Source organism: Haliaeetus albicilla, chromosome Z (assembly GCF_947461875.1).
Source record: "Haliaeetus albicilla chromosome Z, bHalAlb1.1, whole genome shotgun sequence".
In the NCBI taxonomy this organism is placed as follows: domain Eukaryota; kingdom Metazoa; phylum Chordata; class Aves; order Accipitriformes; family Accipitridae; genus Haliaeetus; species Haliaeetus albicilla.
This window is the reverse complement of record NC_091516.1, coordinates 21,943,871-21,961,961: the sequence shown is the minus strand read 5'-3', so window position 1 is coordinate 21,961,961 and position 18,091 is coordinate 21,943,871. Positions and strand designations below refer to the sequence as shown.

General features: G+C 38.1%; 1 protein-coding gene across 19 annotated transcripts in view; it reads left to right on the top strand.

Annotated features, from left to right (window-relative positions):
- The window catches only part of MPDZ (multiple PDZ domain crumbs cell polarity complex component), a 99,732-nt gene that overhangs the window by 57,229 nt on the left and 24,412 nt on the right, over positions 1 to 18,091 (top strand). For 8 of the 19 annotated variants that reach the window (XM_069776127.1, XM_069776137.1, XM_069776144.1 and 5 more), the window contains 9 exons: positions 170 to 368; positions 3,279 to 3,320; positions 7,774 to 7,878; positions 8,689 to 8,784; positions 9,271 to 9,448; positions 11,551 to 11,661; positions 12,195 to 12,278; positions 14,928 to 15,029; positions 16,244 to 16,315. In XM_069776127.1, coding sequence (XP_069632228.1) covers positions 170 to 368; positions 3,279 to 3,320; positions 7,774 to 7,878; positions 8,689 to 8,784; positions 9,271 to 9,448; positions 11,551 to 11,661; positions 12,195 to 12,278; positions 14,928 to 15,029; positions 16,244 to 16,315 — 989 coding nt within the window. The remainder of the gene's footprint in view (positions 1 to 169; positions 369 to 3,278; positions 3,321 to 7,773; positions 7,879 to 8,688; positions 8,785 to 9,270; positions 9,449 to 11,550; positions 11,662 to 12,194; positions 12,279 to 14,927; positions 15,030 to 16,243; positions 16,316 to 18,091) is intronic. The other 11 variants (XM_069776130.1, XM_069776133.1, XM_069776132.1 and 8 more) reach the window with 11 other exon arrangements.

Sequence of the window (18,091 nt, the reverse complement as noted above, 5' to 3'; positions counted from 1 at the left end):
GAAGGAAATGCAAGGGAGAATAAAAGCAATGTTTTTATAGGCTTGCTGACATTGGCAGGTCAGCTGACTGGCTTTTACCTTCCCTGCCTGAGGTCACATTTCTTTTTCTTGGCACTCAGAGTTGGGGCTCAAAGATGTTATTAACTGTTTAATGTGTTTTTCACCATAGGGATGACAGTAAGTTCCAATAAAGATGGCTCAGGAATGATTGTCCGCAGCATCATTCATGGAGGCTCCATAAGTCGTGATGGACGGATTGGTGTAGGGGACTGCATCCTGTCCATTAATGAAGAGTCAACCACTAACTTAACCAATGCACAAGCCCGGGCTATGCTAAGGAGGCATTCACTCATCGGACCAGATATAAAGTAGGTAAAGCTAAATGATGAACTGTGGTAGGAAAAGGCTAACTGTCAAAGTTTGGGTATTTATGCAAGTATTCTACAGTTTGGGTATTTATGCAAGTATTCTAAAGGAAAATTTTGTTTGTTTTCACAACATGAATTTACCTTTAAGTTACAGCTTCAGATTGATAATTCACCTTCAGATTACAGCTTCATGGGTTTGAAGGATAAAATCACTTGTGTGAGAGGCTTAGGATATTCTTAGAAAAGTTAATACTGTCATTAGTAATCATCATCATTACTGCCCTGTCTGGTTTTATTGAAGGAATAGGATTAGTCGGAGTTTTGCATTCATAGTGTGACTCTTCTAAAGAAAGTAAGGATTTGCTCAAGGTGTTTGTGTTTCTCAAAGGTGGACTGTCCTGGCCATTGCACAAGTGGTTTCATTTGATGGAGATCTTTGTAGAGGATTTTGGTTTTGACTGCTAGACAGAAAGTATGGCACATGATGTTAATGCAGAAAAGTAATAGTTAAAACATTTTCAATGTATCTGTGACAAACAGCAGAAACAGTCTGTTTTGTGAAATCACTTCCAAGTTTTTATTAGTACGTACAAAGGAGCTGTTGTTGCAGTGCATAAATACCTGCTCTTGGGAGTACTACATTAAACTTGCAGTAATTAATACAAGTTTTGAAAAATCGGCTTGGTTGATGAGGAGGTTTCTTCTCAAGTTCACGCAATTTACAGAATTTTAACTTTCCCTTAAAGTACAATTCTTTCTAGTCGTCGTGGTTGTGGAGTTAACTTTGCCCACATGCACCATCGAGAAGTGAGGCTGTTCCTGAACTTGTGGAAGGTGCTCTAGACACTTCTAGTAGCTATTTTTCTCAAACGCATGGTAACATGGTTTGGGTCAGATCTGCAAATGGGATTAATGGAACTGTTGGTAATAGAAGCCTCTACTTATTTAAGAGGATGGCCTTGAAAGGGATCAGTTCAGCCTCAGTGAGGCTGCAGCTAACTGTGTGGTTTCTGTCAGTTCAAAATGGACTGCAGGGCACTCCTTTCTTTGCCAGAAGTATTCTAGCTTTGAAGAGACTTGGCATTTCGGGAACAGGTAGGCAAAGTATCTTCACTGTGGGTGGTAAGTGTAATTGTCTGCCCCATAGCTGTCATGCGTTTAGGATTATGATTTAAAGCAAGCTTGTTTAAAAAATAAGATATCCTTATATAATGAATTACATTATTGTCAGTGCTGTCATGAATGTGAGTCAGTGTTGATAAAATGTGACGCTGATTATTATTGTAGGCTTTCAAACTGTATTGTAATTCCGACTGCCACGACTGAAATCAGTTGGTATGTGTGCATGCATGTGTGTGTATGTCTGCTTAGATACACAAATACTACAGCACCATTCTTCTGTGAGGAGTCTTTTATTAGTGCCATAGTTATGTGATCAAACACACGTGTGTACATTATTTATCCTTATCCTTTTATAGCTGCTGCATTTTACTCTGTGTGACTATAAGTTTTGTTTTGTAGTCTTAGTCTCTTGCAGATATGTTGGAAATATAAAAATCTTGTCTTAGACGTGAATATTCAGACTTTCAAGAGGAAAGTGCATCCCCTTTCTGAAAGATCTCATAGAAAAGGGGTAGTTGCTGTTCATATTTTTACTTAGGATTTTTGTCTTTCATTTTATGTTTATGTTCTTTGGTGCACTCTCATGATAAGGGTTTGAAGTGAAGCCGGCTTCTGCACTTCAAAGAACTGAAAGACCAAATCCTTTGGTAGCTTCTAAAGGACTCTTGCAAGAATAAGGACAATATTTTTGAGCCTACATAGTTTTGATACAAGACTATTGAGCGTAATTAAACTTTTCTGTAATTTGTACTTTCAGGAGCAGTACAGGATCCCAGAAAAATATTATGATACAAACATGTGGGTAATGTCCCAAATCAGAAATTTGGAGATATGGAGCATTATCTTATGGTAGTTCTTCCTGTTTGCTGAGAGGGATACACAGCTATATAGATGTCATTTCAGAGCTAATGTGGTGCACCACCATGCAGGATTTGTGATTTAAGGGCCAGCATTTCAAATAAGCAAGTTGAATCTCTTTGGTGTCTTCCTTGGGAAACAAGGGTGCACAAGCACTCAGGTGTGGCCGTCTAGATTTCATTCCTCTTTATCCATACAGAGCTGCAAAGTTGGCACATTAACTTTTAAACTGAGATTTTCTGGGTAGCAGGGTGCCCCTACAAAGTGATTAAGCAGAAATATTTTAATTTCAAAGCTGTATTTCAGTGGCGAACATTATTCGCTGAGAAAACATAAAGCTGTTCTTACTTGCCACATAAAGGCTTTATTTTGTTTTATTAAAGGAAATTTTATTTTGAATAGTTCAAGAACCAGCAGTCTGAGTTTCAGACTTAGGTATTTAATGCTTTTCTTCTCTGTGAGTGGAAAACCAGATGCGTGGCCTTACCAGAATGTGTTCTGTTTCACTTCTCACTCCACCTTGCCAGGAGCTCTTATATTTCTGTAGTAATAGCCAGGGTTTTGTGCTCAGCAGCAGCTGCTTGTAACATCTGTCAGATAATTACAAAGCTGAATCAGAATTCACCTGTCTAAAGTGTGGGGATGAATTCCTGATCAAGAAATAAAAGATAGATTGCAATTCCATTTTCCATGCTTGTTAATGATCACTGCTATAGACAATAATAAAGAGCACATTCTTTCTGGGGGAGTTGTAGATGAAGTGGAGGTGGAATGGGAGAAAAAAAGAAAAGAAAATATAAAGAAGAAGTTAAAAAAAAAAGCAGGTCATAGTTTTAACTACATAAGTATGCCTCTCACATTCAGCATGAGACATTGACATTTGTTAACACTATTGTAAAAAGATGCTGCATCGTATGCTTCACATTCTAGATCTTCTCCAGCACCTGCTGATGATCAGGCCCTCTGTTATGTGTGAGTATTGGCGATTCAGAAACTCATTATGGCTCTATGTTGCAACTTGTCTGTAAAATCATTCCATGCTTTTATGACATCCATAGTAATGTCAGGGATATATCCAGATATAGGTACATATTCTCTCTCTCTTTGTGTGTGTGTGTGCGCGTGCATGCGCATGCAGCTGCACATGTGGATGTGTATATATATATTTTTTAAAAAAGCTGTGAGAGAGTGTGTGTGTGTGTATATGTATATGTATGTGTATATATAAAAAAAAAGGCTTTAAACTTGAAGATTGGAGCATGCTTCCTAAGACTGGAATGAAAACACCTGTATTCTAAAAAAAATATTGGTAATATTTTTAAATTTCATCTCTGATGGCCACCCCAGACATGTTCAGAGCACATGTGCGTGTGCGCGTGTGTGTATGTGTGTTTACAGGGTTCACTGCTCAAATTGGCATGAGTACAATGTACTGATATCTGGATTAATCTCAGTGTCATATTTTCTGTGGCACTTATATTTTACTTCCTTCATGTACAAAAAGGTTCAAATTAGACCTTATGTGTTAATGACAGTAATTTGTCCTGAACATTTTCCATACTTTGTTATTTGGTTTGTTGGTGTTTCAAGGTTTTGTGTGGCTGTTCAGTCAAGCATGTGATAAATGTTCCTCTGTACTGCATGCGGTGTTGTGTTTACAAGATATTTTCATATGTGCACCCTTTGGTGTTTCCATTGTCACTGCTTTCATTGCTAGTACATATCTCTGGGGGGAGAAGGGTGGCTGTAGCTCTCAAGAAAGGAAACCAGAACATACTCTTCTTCAAGCTGTACAGCTATGAAAGAGAGGAATTGATTAAACCCTGCATATACTTTCCCTTGAAATTGTTGAACTTTAACTTCTCTTGCAGATAAGAAATGCAATACAAGAGTAGAGCAGTCATTTACTTGTTTCCTGTCTTCTGTGTCTTCATCCCTATTTCCTGGCACTTGTTTCTCTTACTCTCTTCCCTGTGACCATATTAAGACAATTATCAGTCCCTTTTGCAGATAAACTATTCAGGTGCCTGGGTGGATTTTTATTTCCAGTTTACAGCACAAGGGTCAACAGAATGACCAGAGGAGCCCAACACACTTCTTGTTCTGGGCCCCTCATCATCTCAGTCACACACAGAGCTGTTCAGGATGATGCTGGATGTCTTCAGACCTCACTGTGACCTCCAAGAAATTAGCTACAGTAGCAATCCAGAAAGTGATGGATTTGGTAACTGTGGGGTGTCTGCCCAGGAAGTACAAAACAGGGAAAAAATTCTTGGCAGATATTAAGTCCAAGATCTTTAGTACAGTCTGACCTTGCCGTGTGTCAGAAGGCAGGAGCAGGACAGACAGCCACTTAGCAAAGATGACTTTCTGATATACATATTTCCTAAAACTCTTAATTCACAGCAGAGCTAGATTTTTTGTAAAACTTTTCAATAATAAGATGCAGAGGAGAGAGAGGAGGAAGAAAGCCACATCAGTAATACAGCTTAGCTAATAAGAGCAACTAGGGAAACCTTTGCAGTTAACTGAACTTTGGAAATGATGAGCAACAAACAAAGGTGAACTCCTACACAGAATACACCTTTTCATGCATTTGATCACTGTAATTTAGTTTTCTTTTCTCTGGTATTTTTTGCAAAATGCAAGTAAGTGTTCTGGTTTGTATTTATGAAGTAGCTGAAGCATTATTAAAGTTTAGTTGTAGATAAGAATGAACAGTTAAAGACATACTGAATGTTCCTTTGAGTGCTTAAAATTAGACAATTAGAACTGTAGTTAAGCACTAGAATAGAAATAATATAATTTTCCAAAGAGCTAAAACGTAACTGCTCCCAGTGATACTATCTAAATTTGACTCCATCTGTGGAGATCAATTAGGTAATTCAGTTGCTCAATTTTAGATGCATTTTTAAAAATGGTGGGTTGAACCTCTTTTCTTCTCAGTTCCTGTGCTGTACACAGAAAGGGAAGCTTACCTACTTAAGAGAGCTTTTGGGAGGTGTTTGTGGGTAGCATATAAGGCTGTTTGAGAGCACTCTTTGAGCTGTACCTTTTGAATGTCCCAGCACAATGTCAGTTACTCATTCATATAATGAAAAACAACAGAGTATACCCGAAGTTGGGGTGTATGTGGTTTGTCTCCCCCTTATCTGATCTCAACGCTGAATGTGGCACAAAAGTATGAGGTAAGGACTACTACTACCCATGGACCTTGGGACCCTGCAAAGTTGTTAGCCATGTACTCCTTGTGCAAAAGGACTGGACAAGAGTTGAAGGATGCTGGACACTCCATCAGTGATCACAGTTAACTGTCTAGATCCAGGCTGAATCTGGGCATATCTGTTCCCTTTTTAGGAGCCAGCCATTCTCCTTTCAATTCTTTGAATAATAGCTTCCAGATGCAATTTAGCATAAAGGAGATTGTCCAAGCCTTCTAGCCAGCATAAGTTTTTCTTGCAATTCTGGTTTCCTTACTGCAGCTGTCTTTCAAGGGAAAATACATTGTTTCCTACTTATTTTTGTAGGGTGAAAATTGATGAATTTGATTGGGATAAAACTGATGAATGTAACTGGATGAATGATACATTTTCTTTCATTGAAATGCAGCTTGCACATCTCATAGCTTTTGTAGAGGCAAGGTAATAGTATGGGCTTACTCCATGGTGTTTCTGCAGCAGCGTTTGCCCTGTGAGAGTTTTGTGACCATAATACTAGCACTTCGCTATGGTTCAGTGCATTTGGAGTTAGAGGTGGCTGAGAAGTAGTAGTGATTATTTTCAAAAACTCTTTTCCCTCTTGCTAATCTCTGTTTCACTGCTAGGGCTTTGCAGAATAACTGCTGCATGTCTTGCTTGTTTCCAGTGCTGAAATGCCTTCAGGAAGACAGATGAAAGTCAGTGACCTTCTGCTGAGTGTTTTTTCCCTAGTGTATGTTAACTCCCCAGCACTTCAAAATGAAAACACTTTGTGTCAAGCACGTGACACTTGTTGTTTGAAAAAGGCCAAAGGAGAAGAGAAAGGAGATTTAAGGAAGAGAAAAAGCTGGTGATAATATAGATAATTTAGAAATTTCTGTTAAAAGAACTGGAGAGTTCCTCCTGTTCAGCACCCTAGCCACCTCCTTAACGACCATTTTCTGGACTTTTCTAGATATGGTAGATGTGAGAGGAGCTAGGGAACACGCTTGGCACAAAGAAGACAAATAAAGATGGTCCTTCTGATAATATTGGTAGAGCGGTTTGGACAGACAGCATTAGTCATAAAAGTTTTTTTGCTCTGCCTTCTGCTGCTTTGTCTATTCAGCAGAAAACCAATGAGAGGGGGAATCAGTGGCAGATGGGGAGTGACAGACAGAAGAGGACTCCAAGTAAGTGAGAGACTTAGAGCTGAAGGAGTCTCTCCTCAGCAGCTTACACGTCCTTGTGAAGTGCTCAAGATTATTTTTTTTTCCGCTGTCTGTTCTGTGGGGAAATAAATTCATATTTCGTTTAACCATGTGATGGATTGGAGGACAGCCATTTTTTGTGTGTTCTTTTTCCATCAGCCTTACTTCTTGGCAGACTTGGATCTGTTAGCTGCTTATTGAACAACTAAAGGTTTTTAAGAAGACAAAGCATCGTTAAAGGAGGGCCATCTAAATAGCCCTGTTTAGATCATAGTGTCCTGTTGCCTGTGGAGGGAGGTTTTTTAAGAAATATTCTTCATGCCTTAATCCTTTTTCCATCTCTTTGTTTCCCCCTTCCCGTCTATTGGGCCATTTATGTTTCTGGCATTCAAACATGATTGGGTTACACCAGGGCTTCAGGAGTCTGCATGTCATTTGGCTGGTGAAACATGACTGTCTGACTGTCTGAAGCTGGCTGGAAGTGCATGAAGGAATGGAGGAAGGAGTTGAGCAGGGGATTGATCCCTGCGACATAGGTGATATGCTATAGCACATTTGTACATCTGAACCCATGCATTATTTTTCACCAAGAGCATAGAAACCTAAAATAGATACAAAACTGACAAGGAAAGCAGACCACCTCCTGCAGGCCAACTTCCAGAAGCATTTTCAGCCAGCATTTAGGATGGTAATGGTGGTTCACACCTCACAGATCCTTCAGTGTTTGTCTTTGCACGAGGAATCTCTGTTTTGACTGAAGCTAGATTGTCTCTATTACACACTTGTTGCTGTTCAAGCACCATTTACTTGAAATGGAGTGGCCAGCCCTCAGAACATCATGTGCTGTTCAGCTACCTAGTTTGACCATAAATGCACATTTGTTGCAAGGTCACGAAGGATTCATCTAACTCCTTATTCCCAACATACCAGCATTGTGATTTTGAAGTCAAGTGGCTTCCTCATATCCTTTCCTCACACCCACCAAAGGCAGGACCAGCAGTCCTCATGCTACTTTAATCATGTCCCATTTTGTTGCAGTATTACGTATGTGCCAGCAGAAAATTTAGACGAGTACAGGGCCAATTTGGGACAACAGACAGAGGGAGCTGTGCCATTTGATCTTTTTCCTTCACATACTGTCAGGTGAGTTAAAAGACTTACTGTTTTCTCCTATAGGGCTCTCGGATATGACTCTTTCCATACACTTTGCACAGTTCAGGAAGATAAGTTTTATTTTAGAAGAGCTGAAAGATGGATGATTTTCATTAAACCTGCAGCCATTACAATAAAAAGCTGTTCAGAGTACAGTTTCTGCTTCAGCTAGCAAATTTTTCTGATATTGTTGCAAGGCTGTTTTTTAGGTGTTTGATCTACCCAAAAAGGAGATTGAATACTGCCTCATCCTAAACTTCTCTTGAATACCGTGCAATTTGATTTATGTATTGCCACAAATACTCAGTGGTTCCAACATGAGAATTTGGCATTGATGGTCTTTCCAGAACATATACTGGAAGGAATGAATTATGCTGTCCTTTTCTTTGAGTTTCAAAAATTCATTACAATTATAGGCCAAAATATTCAAAGTGACTAATAATTTTTGTTATTGAAAATTAATCTTCAAAAGCAGTAACTGTTTTTCAATGCTGCTGTTGTAATTTCTTCCATTTTGGAAACAATAAATAATTACCTTCAGCTTTAATTTGGTTCTAGTTCCAGAATGCAAAGTCTTTTATTCTGTGGTTGTCAGTTGATAGCAACTTAATTGTGGAGACAAGTAGACAGAGAATCCCCAAATGCAATATGTATTCTAAAGGACATCTGAAAAAGAAGTTCATTACACAGACCCTGTGTACGAATTCTAATGCTGGCAGGGTGATCCAATACATGAAATTTTGCAGTGAAATCTAGTGATTATGTGGGTTCTTTAAAAATGAATTGCATGTTCCTGTTCAGCAGGGAACTCCCAGAGCTTCCAGAACGTGAAGAGGGGGAAGGAGAAGAAAGTGATCTTCAAAATGCAGCTTTCAGTAACTGGAACCAGCCCAGAAAGTAAGTGCAGATCTAGTTGCACAGTATAAAGTCTCATCTGAAATGAAAAAGTTTTGAAACCTGTAATGTATTTTAGGAGGAATAAGAAAACAACAGAATTGCTGCACTTAAGTATATTGTGCATTGCAGGAGTAATTCACTGTTGATTTTTACTGCTTGGGGCTAAATCCCTGCAATCTAGCAGTTTCTTAGTTGCTTTAGTAATTTATCGCTATAGGCTGACTCTTTGGGAGACAGTAAGAAGAGATGAAGAGAAGGATTCAAAGTTTTGATTAGAATCCAAAATAAAGTGAACAACAGTAGACACAATTACAGACTTTCTGAGCAACTCAGTAGGTAACTCCCACTGAAAGACAGAACTTTCCAAGGAGGAGTTATTCCTGAATGTTTTTAAACCATTGTGCAAATCGAGGTATCTTCAGTGTGCTGCATTGTCATAATCACAACAGATTTTCATTTATTTTGGTCCTTGTTTTGTCACAACAGGGTTGAACTCTGGAGAGAGCCTAGCAAGTCACTGGGGATCAGCATTGTTGGAGGACGAGGGATGGGGAGCCGCCTGAGTAATGGAGAAGTAATGAGAGGGATCTTTATCAAGCACATCCTGGAAGACAGCCCAGCTGGCAAAAATGGAACGTTGAAAACCGGAGATCGGATCGTGGAGGTACCAGCCGAGTGCCTTTTGCTTGCAATATCCCCAGCATCTCAGGAGCCACTGAGATGGATGTGTGCTCCTGGGCTGACAGCTGTGTAATTGCTCCAGCTGGCACCACTTCAGCCATACAGAGTGTAGTACCATCTGCTGATGTTTGTGTGCAGGCAGCTTTAAGTTGAATATACAACCTAAAGCATAGATGACTGACTGTGTGAGCAGGGGTCTACAAAGCCAGCAGTTCTACCTGCATGTTTTAAAGCCAGCATGTGTGGGAAAATGCTTAAGTTTTGTGAAGCTAAAAGGTTTTACCTTTGGAGATTGGATAGCAACAGAAATGGCCAGTGAATAGCAAATCATGCAAATAAATGCCAAGCTTATTTCCCTCTTAAATCTCACTCAGATCACATCATTCTTGTACATCTTTTGCAGGAATTAAGGGAGACAAAATTTTTTTCCTGCTGACATGAAGAAAGCTGTATTTGATACAGAGGATAGGGTGGTCACGATGTTGGAGGGAGGAATTTATCTAGATTTGTCTTCTGCTTAGCCAGTCCTGTGCTCATGCAGCCACTTGTGCTTTCTCACTTAAAGATATTGAAGAATGAACATACTGAAAGGAATGTGTCTTTCCTGTGATGATTATCAATAAGTTAGACATTACCCTGTTTCCAGTGTCAGGCCATTAGGAACTGCATTCTTCTTCGCCCTGCTGGATGTCTTCAGCTGACTGTCCATCAGTAAGACATAGTAAACAGGGTGATGGAGATGGTGATTCTCCCCTGGATCAGACTGGGCTTGCTTTACATAGTGATACTTAAACTGCAGTTTACTGTCTGCTACAAGATCTATGTGAAGGATCTTGAATTAATACCTTAAAGCACTTTCTACAGCAAGGTGGAAGAGTTTCCAGTGTATAACAGGTTGGGAGGTGGAATTTTGCTTGATGGCCACAGTTAAAAAACATGCATTATATTTGAATACCTGGATTTTTATGAATGCAGGAATTGTCTCTGACAGTGATGCTTGCAGAAGTTGGAGTGCATGAGTGAAATTAACTAGTGTTGTGTTAATGTGACTGTTTCTGAATGGATTATTTCAGTTTCTCAAGTTGTGGTGTATCTAGGCTTTTCTCTCTGCTAGTGCATACAGTATTTCAGACACGGGGAGTCAGAGACCCTTAGTGTTGTTGTTCAGTTCCTCATAGTTATAGAGTTACCTCTCTCAGATTGTTTTTGTTCTCTCTTTATTTACATTGGATGGTTAAGTTTAAGGTAGAGTTAGACAATTAAAAAAGGAGTAGTCCTCATTGCATAACTGTGTGCAAGAATTGCCACTAACAAGTAACCTTTCTGTGTTAGCTTCTAGCTTTTATTATGGTCATTGTGAGAATGCTTTACTGATGCTAACCTCACCATAACATGGTTCTTACCTGGATCACAAGACAAACTGTTTTACACACCAGCACATCCAAAAGCATGAAGAAAAGCAGGCAAAAATTTGTCCTTAGCCACCCTTTGTAAATGCTTTCTTCTAGAAGAGAGAAAGCTTTTCAGCTCTGACCTAAAAATTTAACTTCTGGGGAAAGCATCTAGTAGCTAAAATTGGTCTTATCTTGCTTTCTAACAAGAAAAAAAAAAGGAAAAAAAGTACACTGTACTGACATAATACCCCATAATGAAAGACCTTCCAGCACCTAACAAGTTTCAGTTTGTAAATCTCATAAAGTCCTGGGAGGTGGGTTATTCTGAGATGGGTTTGCAGGAAGCGGTATTTGGCAAACACTACCACTCTCTTCAGATTACCTTATATCTTCTTGTTATCATACCTCTTCTGTTACGTTGCCTGTGGGAAAACCTATGCAGCCTGAACCAAGAATGTTGGAAAAACCTGTTTTTAAAAAGCATGGAGAATATTTATTTGATGTCCTTTCAGTGCTCTTGGAAATCTCAAACTTGTGTGTGAGGGACCTCAGGCCAACTCGGTAGAAAACTTTCCACCGGTAACAGAGGTTTGGGCTTAGGTTTTAGTCAAAGTTCCCTAACCAAACCCCAAAGCTGACTCATCATTCTTGTAGCTTCTTGCAATGTTAAGATGAGGCCTTCCAATTACAGGTGGATGGAATTGACCTCAGAGATGCCAGCCACGAACAAGCTGTGGAAGCCATACGGAAGGCAGGCAATCCTGTAGTCTTTATGGTACAGAGCATTATAAGCAGACCAAGGGTAAGCATAAAGAATGTGAAAAGACATGTAATACATAGTAATAGATGAAACAGATGTTCAAGGTGGTGGTGTTTGGGAATGGGATATTTAATCTTAATCCTGAAAGTTCCATCTCAGCTATTTTAGGAACAAAGATTTGATTTAAGTATTATTTCCATTTAGAATGAAATCGATTTGGATTTGGAATTACCCTCCAGCACGCCGTCCTCAAACTATTTTGAAAAGCCTCAAGAAAGATAATTTGTTGGGGGGCAGAGTAGGAGTCTAACTAAAACCAGCTCTTAGAGATTGACAGCATGTCTGAGGAGCGCATGCAGAAATACGGCACCTGTTAAAAAATTCATTGGACATTAATGAAAGGACCTAGAAGTACACGGAAGTTTTCTGTCACTAAGCTGCATGGACATTGCAGACAAAAGCTACTGAGCTTTAATATAAGTTGTTTGCATCATTAGAAACTAAACTTCCTCATTGTAGAGTCTGTGTAAGCTGCATGTTTATTTACTAGTTGTCTCATAACTCTTGTTCCCCAGCCAGAGTCTCTTTGTAGCCCTTCTTCAGCTTCTGCTCCCTGTGGGCAGAAAACTACTAACCCATTTTATCGTCAGTCATCTAAGGTAAAGTTGCATGAAAAAGCTCTATTGAATGTTGGTTATTGATACTCAAGCTACTAAAGTAAGGCTTTTGCATTTGCTGTGATGTGAACAAAATTGCCACTGCTGAATGTTTAGGCCAGTTTGGGGTGGGAAAGATGCCATTACTCTATCACAACTTGTATTTAGAGAATGCTCCTTTGCTATTTTTAATTGTAGTTCTTTGTTCTCTTTATTTTCGGATTATTAAGCTTGTTGGTTATTTCTTGACTGTTTATGGACAAACCCATTTTTCTGTAAGCAGGAACATTGCAAATGCTCTTACTGTACACATGCGTTGCATTGTGATCTTTGTAAATGACATTATATTTATTGTCTTCATCTTTTGAAACTTGCATCTGTACTTTATAATAAGATCTTATAAAGGAATTTCCTGCCTTCATTCATGTGCAGTCACCCACATAGCTAGCTGCCTGCACACAGCTATGTATTTAGCAAGGCAGTCAGTTTCAACTGACATGTTGCTGAGTCAGTTTCTTCCCCTTTGTTTTTTTCATTCAGGCTGCTGTAGTAGTTAAAGAGATCCTCAGTGTACTCCAGAATAGCCCAAACAATGCAAATGCCATGTGAAAAGCTAGTTGACAGTTTTGCTAGCAAGCAGTTATCCATCAAATCTGTGTTTCATGCTGATACTGCTCTGGGTATCTCTGAGTAAGAATTAATCTATCACCATGGTTATAGTCCCAGATAATTTGTAGGGTTACAGCATTGTGCAATATGAAATGCTAGCTAGTTTCTGATAACTTAGCATCCTGGGCACACTAATAAAATGCTGAACACAAGTTAGTTGAAAAAAACAAACGAAAAAAAAAAGGTAAAGTAAATCCTGGTTTTTTAGGTTTTGTTTTGAAAAAAATGAGTAAAAGGAAAAATACCCTTTATTTTAGTATTTGCTTCTTGTGGTCCTAGACTGTGCAAGAAGGCATGCTAAACAGAACTGTTTAGGCAAATTCAAATGCCCCATGTTTTACCACAGTGATCAGTCCATATTAATACAATGCTCTTGCATGAATTAGAATTTGAGCTGGCAGTAGTATTTTAGGTGCTATGCCATCATGGCAAAATACAAAAGGCAAGATTTTGAATTACTGTGGCTGATCTTTTGTTTTCGCTTTTACTAGGATTTCACTGTTACACTATATTCCTGATTTTTATTATTTTTATTATTTTATATTACTGATTTCACTATGTACAAAATGTTTGTGATGCTTATTCTAGTTAACTAAAATTTCATCAAGATACAATTTAAAATTTTATGCAGATGACAAATGTAATTGTTAAAGTGTAATAGGATCATTACACAGGCAAATTACTTTTCCCGAATTTCTCTTTATGAAAGACAAATTCAAAGGTCAATCATATGTGTAAACAGAAAATCTCATTGTACTGTAGGGAAACTGCCAGTGGACTTTGAGTGACTCATAATTGAAGAAACTGCATTCATGCGCAGCTCTACTTTCTCATTGCTGAAGATACTGTAGAACCAAGACACGTGTTGTCTTACCAAATTACGTTACTTTTTGTTTTGCAAAATGATACTTGCAAATAAATGTTTAGGGATGCATATTCTATTTTCAGGAGCATTAAAAAACCAAAATGCTTTAAGAAAATTTTTAACATATATCTGGATTAAATTACTGTGATATAAAAGTACCAGTTGATGCAGCAAGCCTTCCACATTCTTTTCCGCTTACAATATTTCTTATTTTCCACCAGTGTTAAACTTAGAGCCCTAAGACATTAAGGCAATTGCCAGGTGGATACACCTAGTGTAGAAATTACTTTTAAGTATACATTGAAAAGTATTTCCAACATACTATGCAAAATCAGAGCTGTTTCCTCTTTATTAAACAGGTTCTGATCTCAAAATAGAGTACAGCACAAAAACTGCATAAAGAATATAAATGGTCAAATTACATCCTTTAATTTTATCTAAATATGAAAACTCCTTTTGTGTTAAATAATAATAAGGACGTACCTCGTATTGTTTAAGGAGAAGACCAGAGAATTTAGTTTCATTAAAGTATACATGCACACACATATAAAGTGATCTGTAAAAGTTATTATTAGATATGAAGTCTGTTTAGAGATGCCTAATATTACTAAACCTTCTCTTTTGTGAAGTACACAGTAAATGTGTTACTACAAGAGGGAAATCAAATTATGAGAGTTAGTCTGTGGTTTCCAAAATAAAACTAAACCTACTGCATTATTACAAAGAATTGTGTTTATTCTAATCCAGAAATCCACAATTTTATAATTAACTAATGCGTAAGAGTATCCCATATACTGAGATGCTTGGACAAAATTGTACCAATATAACAGCAAGTAAATTTTCAGTTGTTCATCCTGCTGAATTCTGCACTTCATGCACTTTGTAGGCTAGAACAGGTATGAGGATCAGTGCTTTTCCTCTATGCTCTGCTAAAGGTAGCTGATAGAAACACAGGGCAGATACAGTTTTACTTACCTTCACATGTCTGTAGCAAAGTGCAGGAAGTGGACCTTGTTTGGTTAGCACAAATAGCTAAATAAATATGTTTTGCTTCATAAGTCAAAAAGGATTGATTTAAAAATGTTTTTGCTTAGTTTCTATTAACATTTTCCTTTTAGAACCCTTCCTTGCTTTTCCTGCAGAACAGTCTTTTCTGTAGGCAAGCTGTCTTCAGCAGCACTAACCCGTTTGCTGATTCTTCTCAATTCAACACTAACAAGGTTGGATGATGACACACTGTCTGCTTTTGACTCACCAAACATTATGTGTGTGCTTCTTTGCCATTGGTGTCTCTCTGTATTTAAATTCTTTTATACCAACTTGGGTAAAATACTGTGCTGATGAGAGTGGAAAATCCGTGCAGTGAATTAAAAAGGCACAGACACGCATGCACACAGAACAGTTTTGAAGAAGTTAAAAAATGCCAGCTCTATTAATCATAACCACTGAATCTGATGTAATCACAACTACCAAAGGAGTAGGTTCTCAATTACAAAATCAGTCCCCGTGTTATATGTTAAATACCCACCTGAGTGTAACTCTCTCATCAGCGTGAGGTGTTTTGCTGCTATGTAATTAATTTTCTTTTTATGTGGTTAGGGCTTTCCAACTTTGATATCTCTTCTTTCTTTTTGCATGAAAAAAAAAACCATTGGCAGCTTTTGTTTAATGATGCTGAAAATATTTTCCCTCTGCTTCTTGAAAATTCTTCTAATGCACCATGAACAGGATGCTGACATCTTTGGAAATATGAAAGAAGTTAGATTCTTTTTTTTTTGTGTGTGCTTAGTGCTTACTGCATGTTATTCATATTGTGAACAGAGTTAAGCTCTAACACAATAATAAATAAAGGATTAATTCTTGTGTGCATGCATTTCTGATTTAATAAAATAATTTCTAGCTGGTTATACATCTTGGGAGTGATTGTGCCCTTTGTCTGTTTTCCTGTGCTGTCAAATATATTGAAAGTGCAATGAAAATTTATGATATGTGGTGTATAATTGCATGTGTGTTTTTGAAATCTGTCTTTGTGTTTGTTACAGTTTTAAGGAAAGGGAGTAGAAGTGTAATATAAATGATGGCTTGTATTTTCTATATTTTCAAAAGTATTTCTGAAAAAAATTACACATATTTTTAGAGAAAACCTAATGTTTTAGCAGTTCCTGCATAATTCTTTTTTTAACACTGAGACAAGAATGGCCTTTTGTCATCTCTGTCCACTTCTGCTGAACTAAGGTTCATGTACAGTAAGAAACTTCGCTGAAACAGGGTCCTTAATAACCCCTTAAATACTTTTGTCCATTTATGAGTGGAGTTAATAAAGTTGCTGCTGTTAGTGAAATGAATCCATAACTAAAAATGAGTTACTCATTAATAATGCTGTGTATTGACAAAAGTGCTGTAACATATGGATTGCTGTTTTCTGTTACTATAGGAGGTATCGAATCCAATTAGGGTTACCTTCCGTTGTTCCCCAACTAACCCTTTTGCTCCCACACCATTCAAGGTTTGTCTTGATTCCAGTGAGCGGGTCCTACCATATGTGTGCTGTATGTTTGGACATGGCCTGTGATACCTTCTGGAGTTCTGCTTCTTCCTCCACGTGTGCCTCCTTTGTTGAAAGTGATACTGCACCAAACTTGCTGCCATTTTTAATATTTGCTTGGCTGTGATCGGAGTGACCTTGGTAGCCAAATGGGTTCATGCACTGTCTAATGCTTTGCATTTTAAATGAAATACTGTGCCATGGCACACTGAAAGTATTTCATGAGTTAAAGCATTTTACGTTTTTTGTGTGTGGCCTGATTCAGGGAGCAAAAGTCTTATGTGTGTGTAAACTGCAGGGCCCAGCTTCTGCTGCTGGGGGTGCATGTGTGGCAGGCTGAGTTCTGGAGGCAGGACATAGTGCCCTCCACCCAAATGGCATTGTAACACTCTTTTTATCCTTCTTACAAAGGAACATTGCTTTTACTTTCATTTCAGCATTTCCTTAAACATCAGACTTGTTCAGACTTATGTATGCATGCAGAGGTACAGAAAAAAGCATTTTTTTGTCAGTCAGATTATGGTGACTGCAGTTCATAAGTGCTAATCTGTCAGGATGTAGCCGTACATCCACACCTTATAGATCTTCCAGAGGTCCTTGACAGCAATTTTTTGTTCTTTTTTTTTGGTCATGTTTTCTTTAATTATGCAAAGATCTTGGACACTGTCATTTACCCGGAGTACCACTAAAGTGATACGTTAATTTTGGTTTTAAAACATGGAGACTACTGTAAGGTCTGCTGATCTGGTCTGCTCTCACACTGTATTTCCTCATTTTTTCAGTATATTATGTAGCTTTCCAGTTAAAACCCTAGGATGCACTCTGAAAAATCAATGTTTCTAGAACTACTCTCCCCTTCACCCCTCCTTGAGGTAGAGGTCTGTCACCATTTTTTCTCCAAGGTGCATACATGAATTTTTGATTTTCAAAAATCACTTTGAATGTTATTAGTAGTGTTTCCACCCTACTCTGATTCTGATGGGTAACAATGTCTTTACTAGAATTCTGCTGCTTCAGTTGAGGTTTATGTCTGCCCTGTAACTATTAGCATGTTTTAGAGTATAATTTGCATAAACTGTAAGTGATTTCTACATGAAATTTAGTGATGCAAGGTATCATCTCAGCAGGATGGCATTGTCTTAGATTTGAAGCACAGATCAATGTGACTGATATAATGATAGAAAAAAATCATATAGGATTTATATGCATTTTTCATGAAAATTACTAGCTTGATTGCCATATTAAAACTTCCCAAACTTTTGGCATTTAATGACTTCTTAGTTAAGCTCCTCGAACAAGTTCCTGAATGAAAAGAAAATCTTTTTCAAGCACAAACAGAACGAGAGTACTGAAATAGGGCATTTGCGTTTTCTTCAAACCTTTTGAGTATACAGAGAATGAAGGTAACTCATTCTCCCTGAGAGGTGAGACCTTCCTTAAATCTCAGTATGACTAAATTGGTAACTTCCTAGTTTTTTCAACGCCTTCAGTTTAAAGCAAACTGAAGTCTTCCAAGGTGTATGTTGTTACCCATTTCACTGCTGCCTGTGATGAAGAAACTGTCTCAGTGTTTTGGCACCCAGAGACACCATCTGAGATACTGTGTTCAACTTTTGATAATGGAGGTAATGAAAGCTGAAATGATGAGAACAGGGCTATGAAGCTAGGGCAACACCTGAAAATCCTAGTGTTGGAAAAATACTTGGTTTTCATCTGAAGTTTTTGTTGTTTACATCA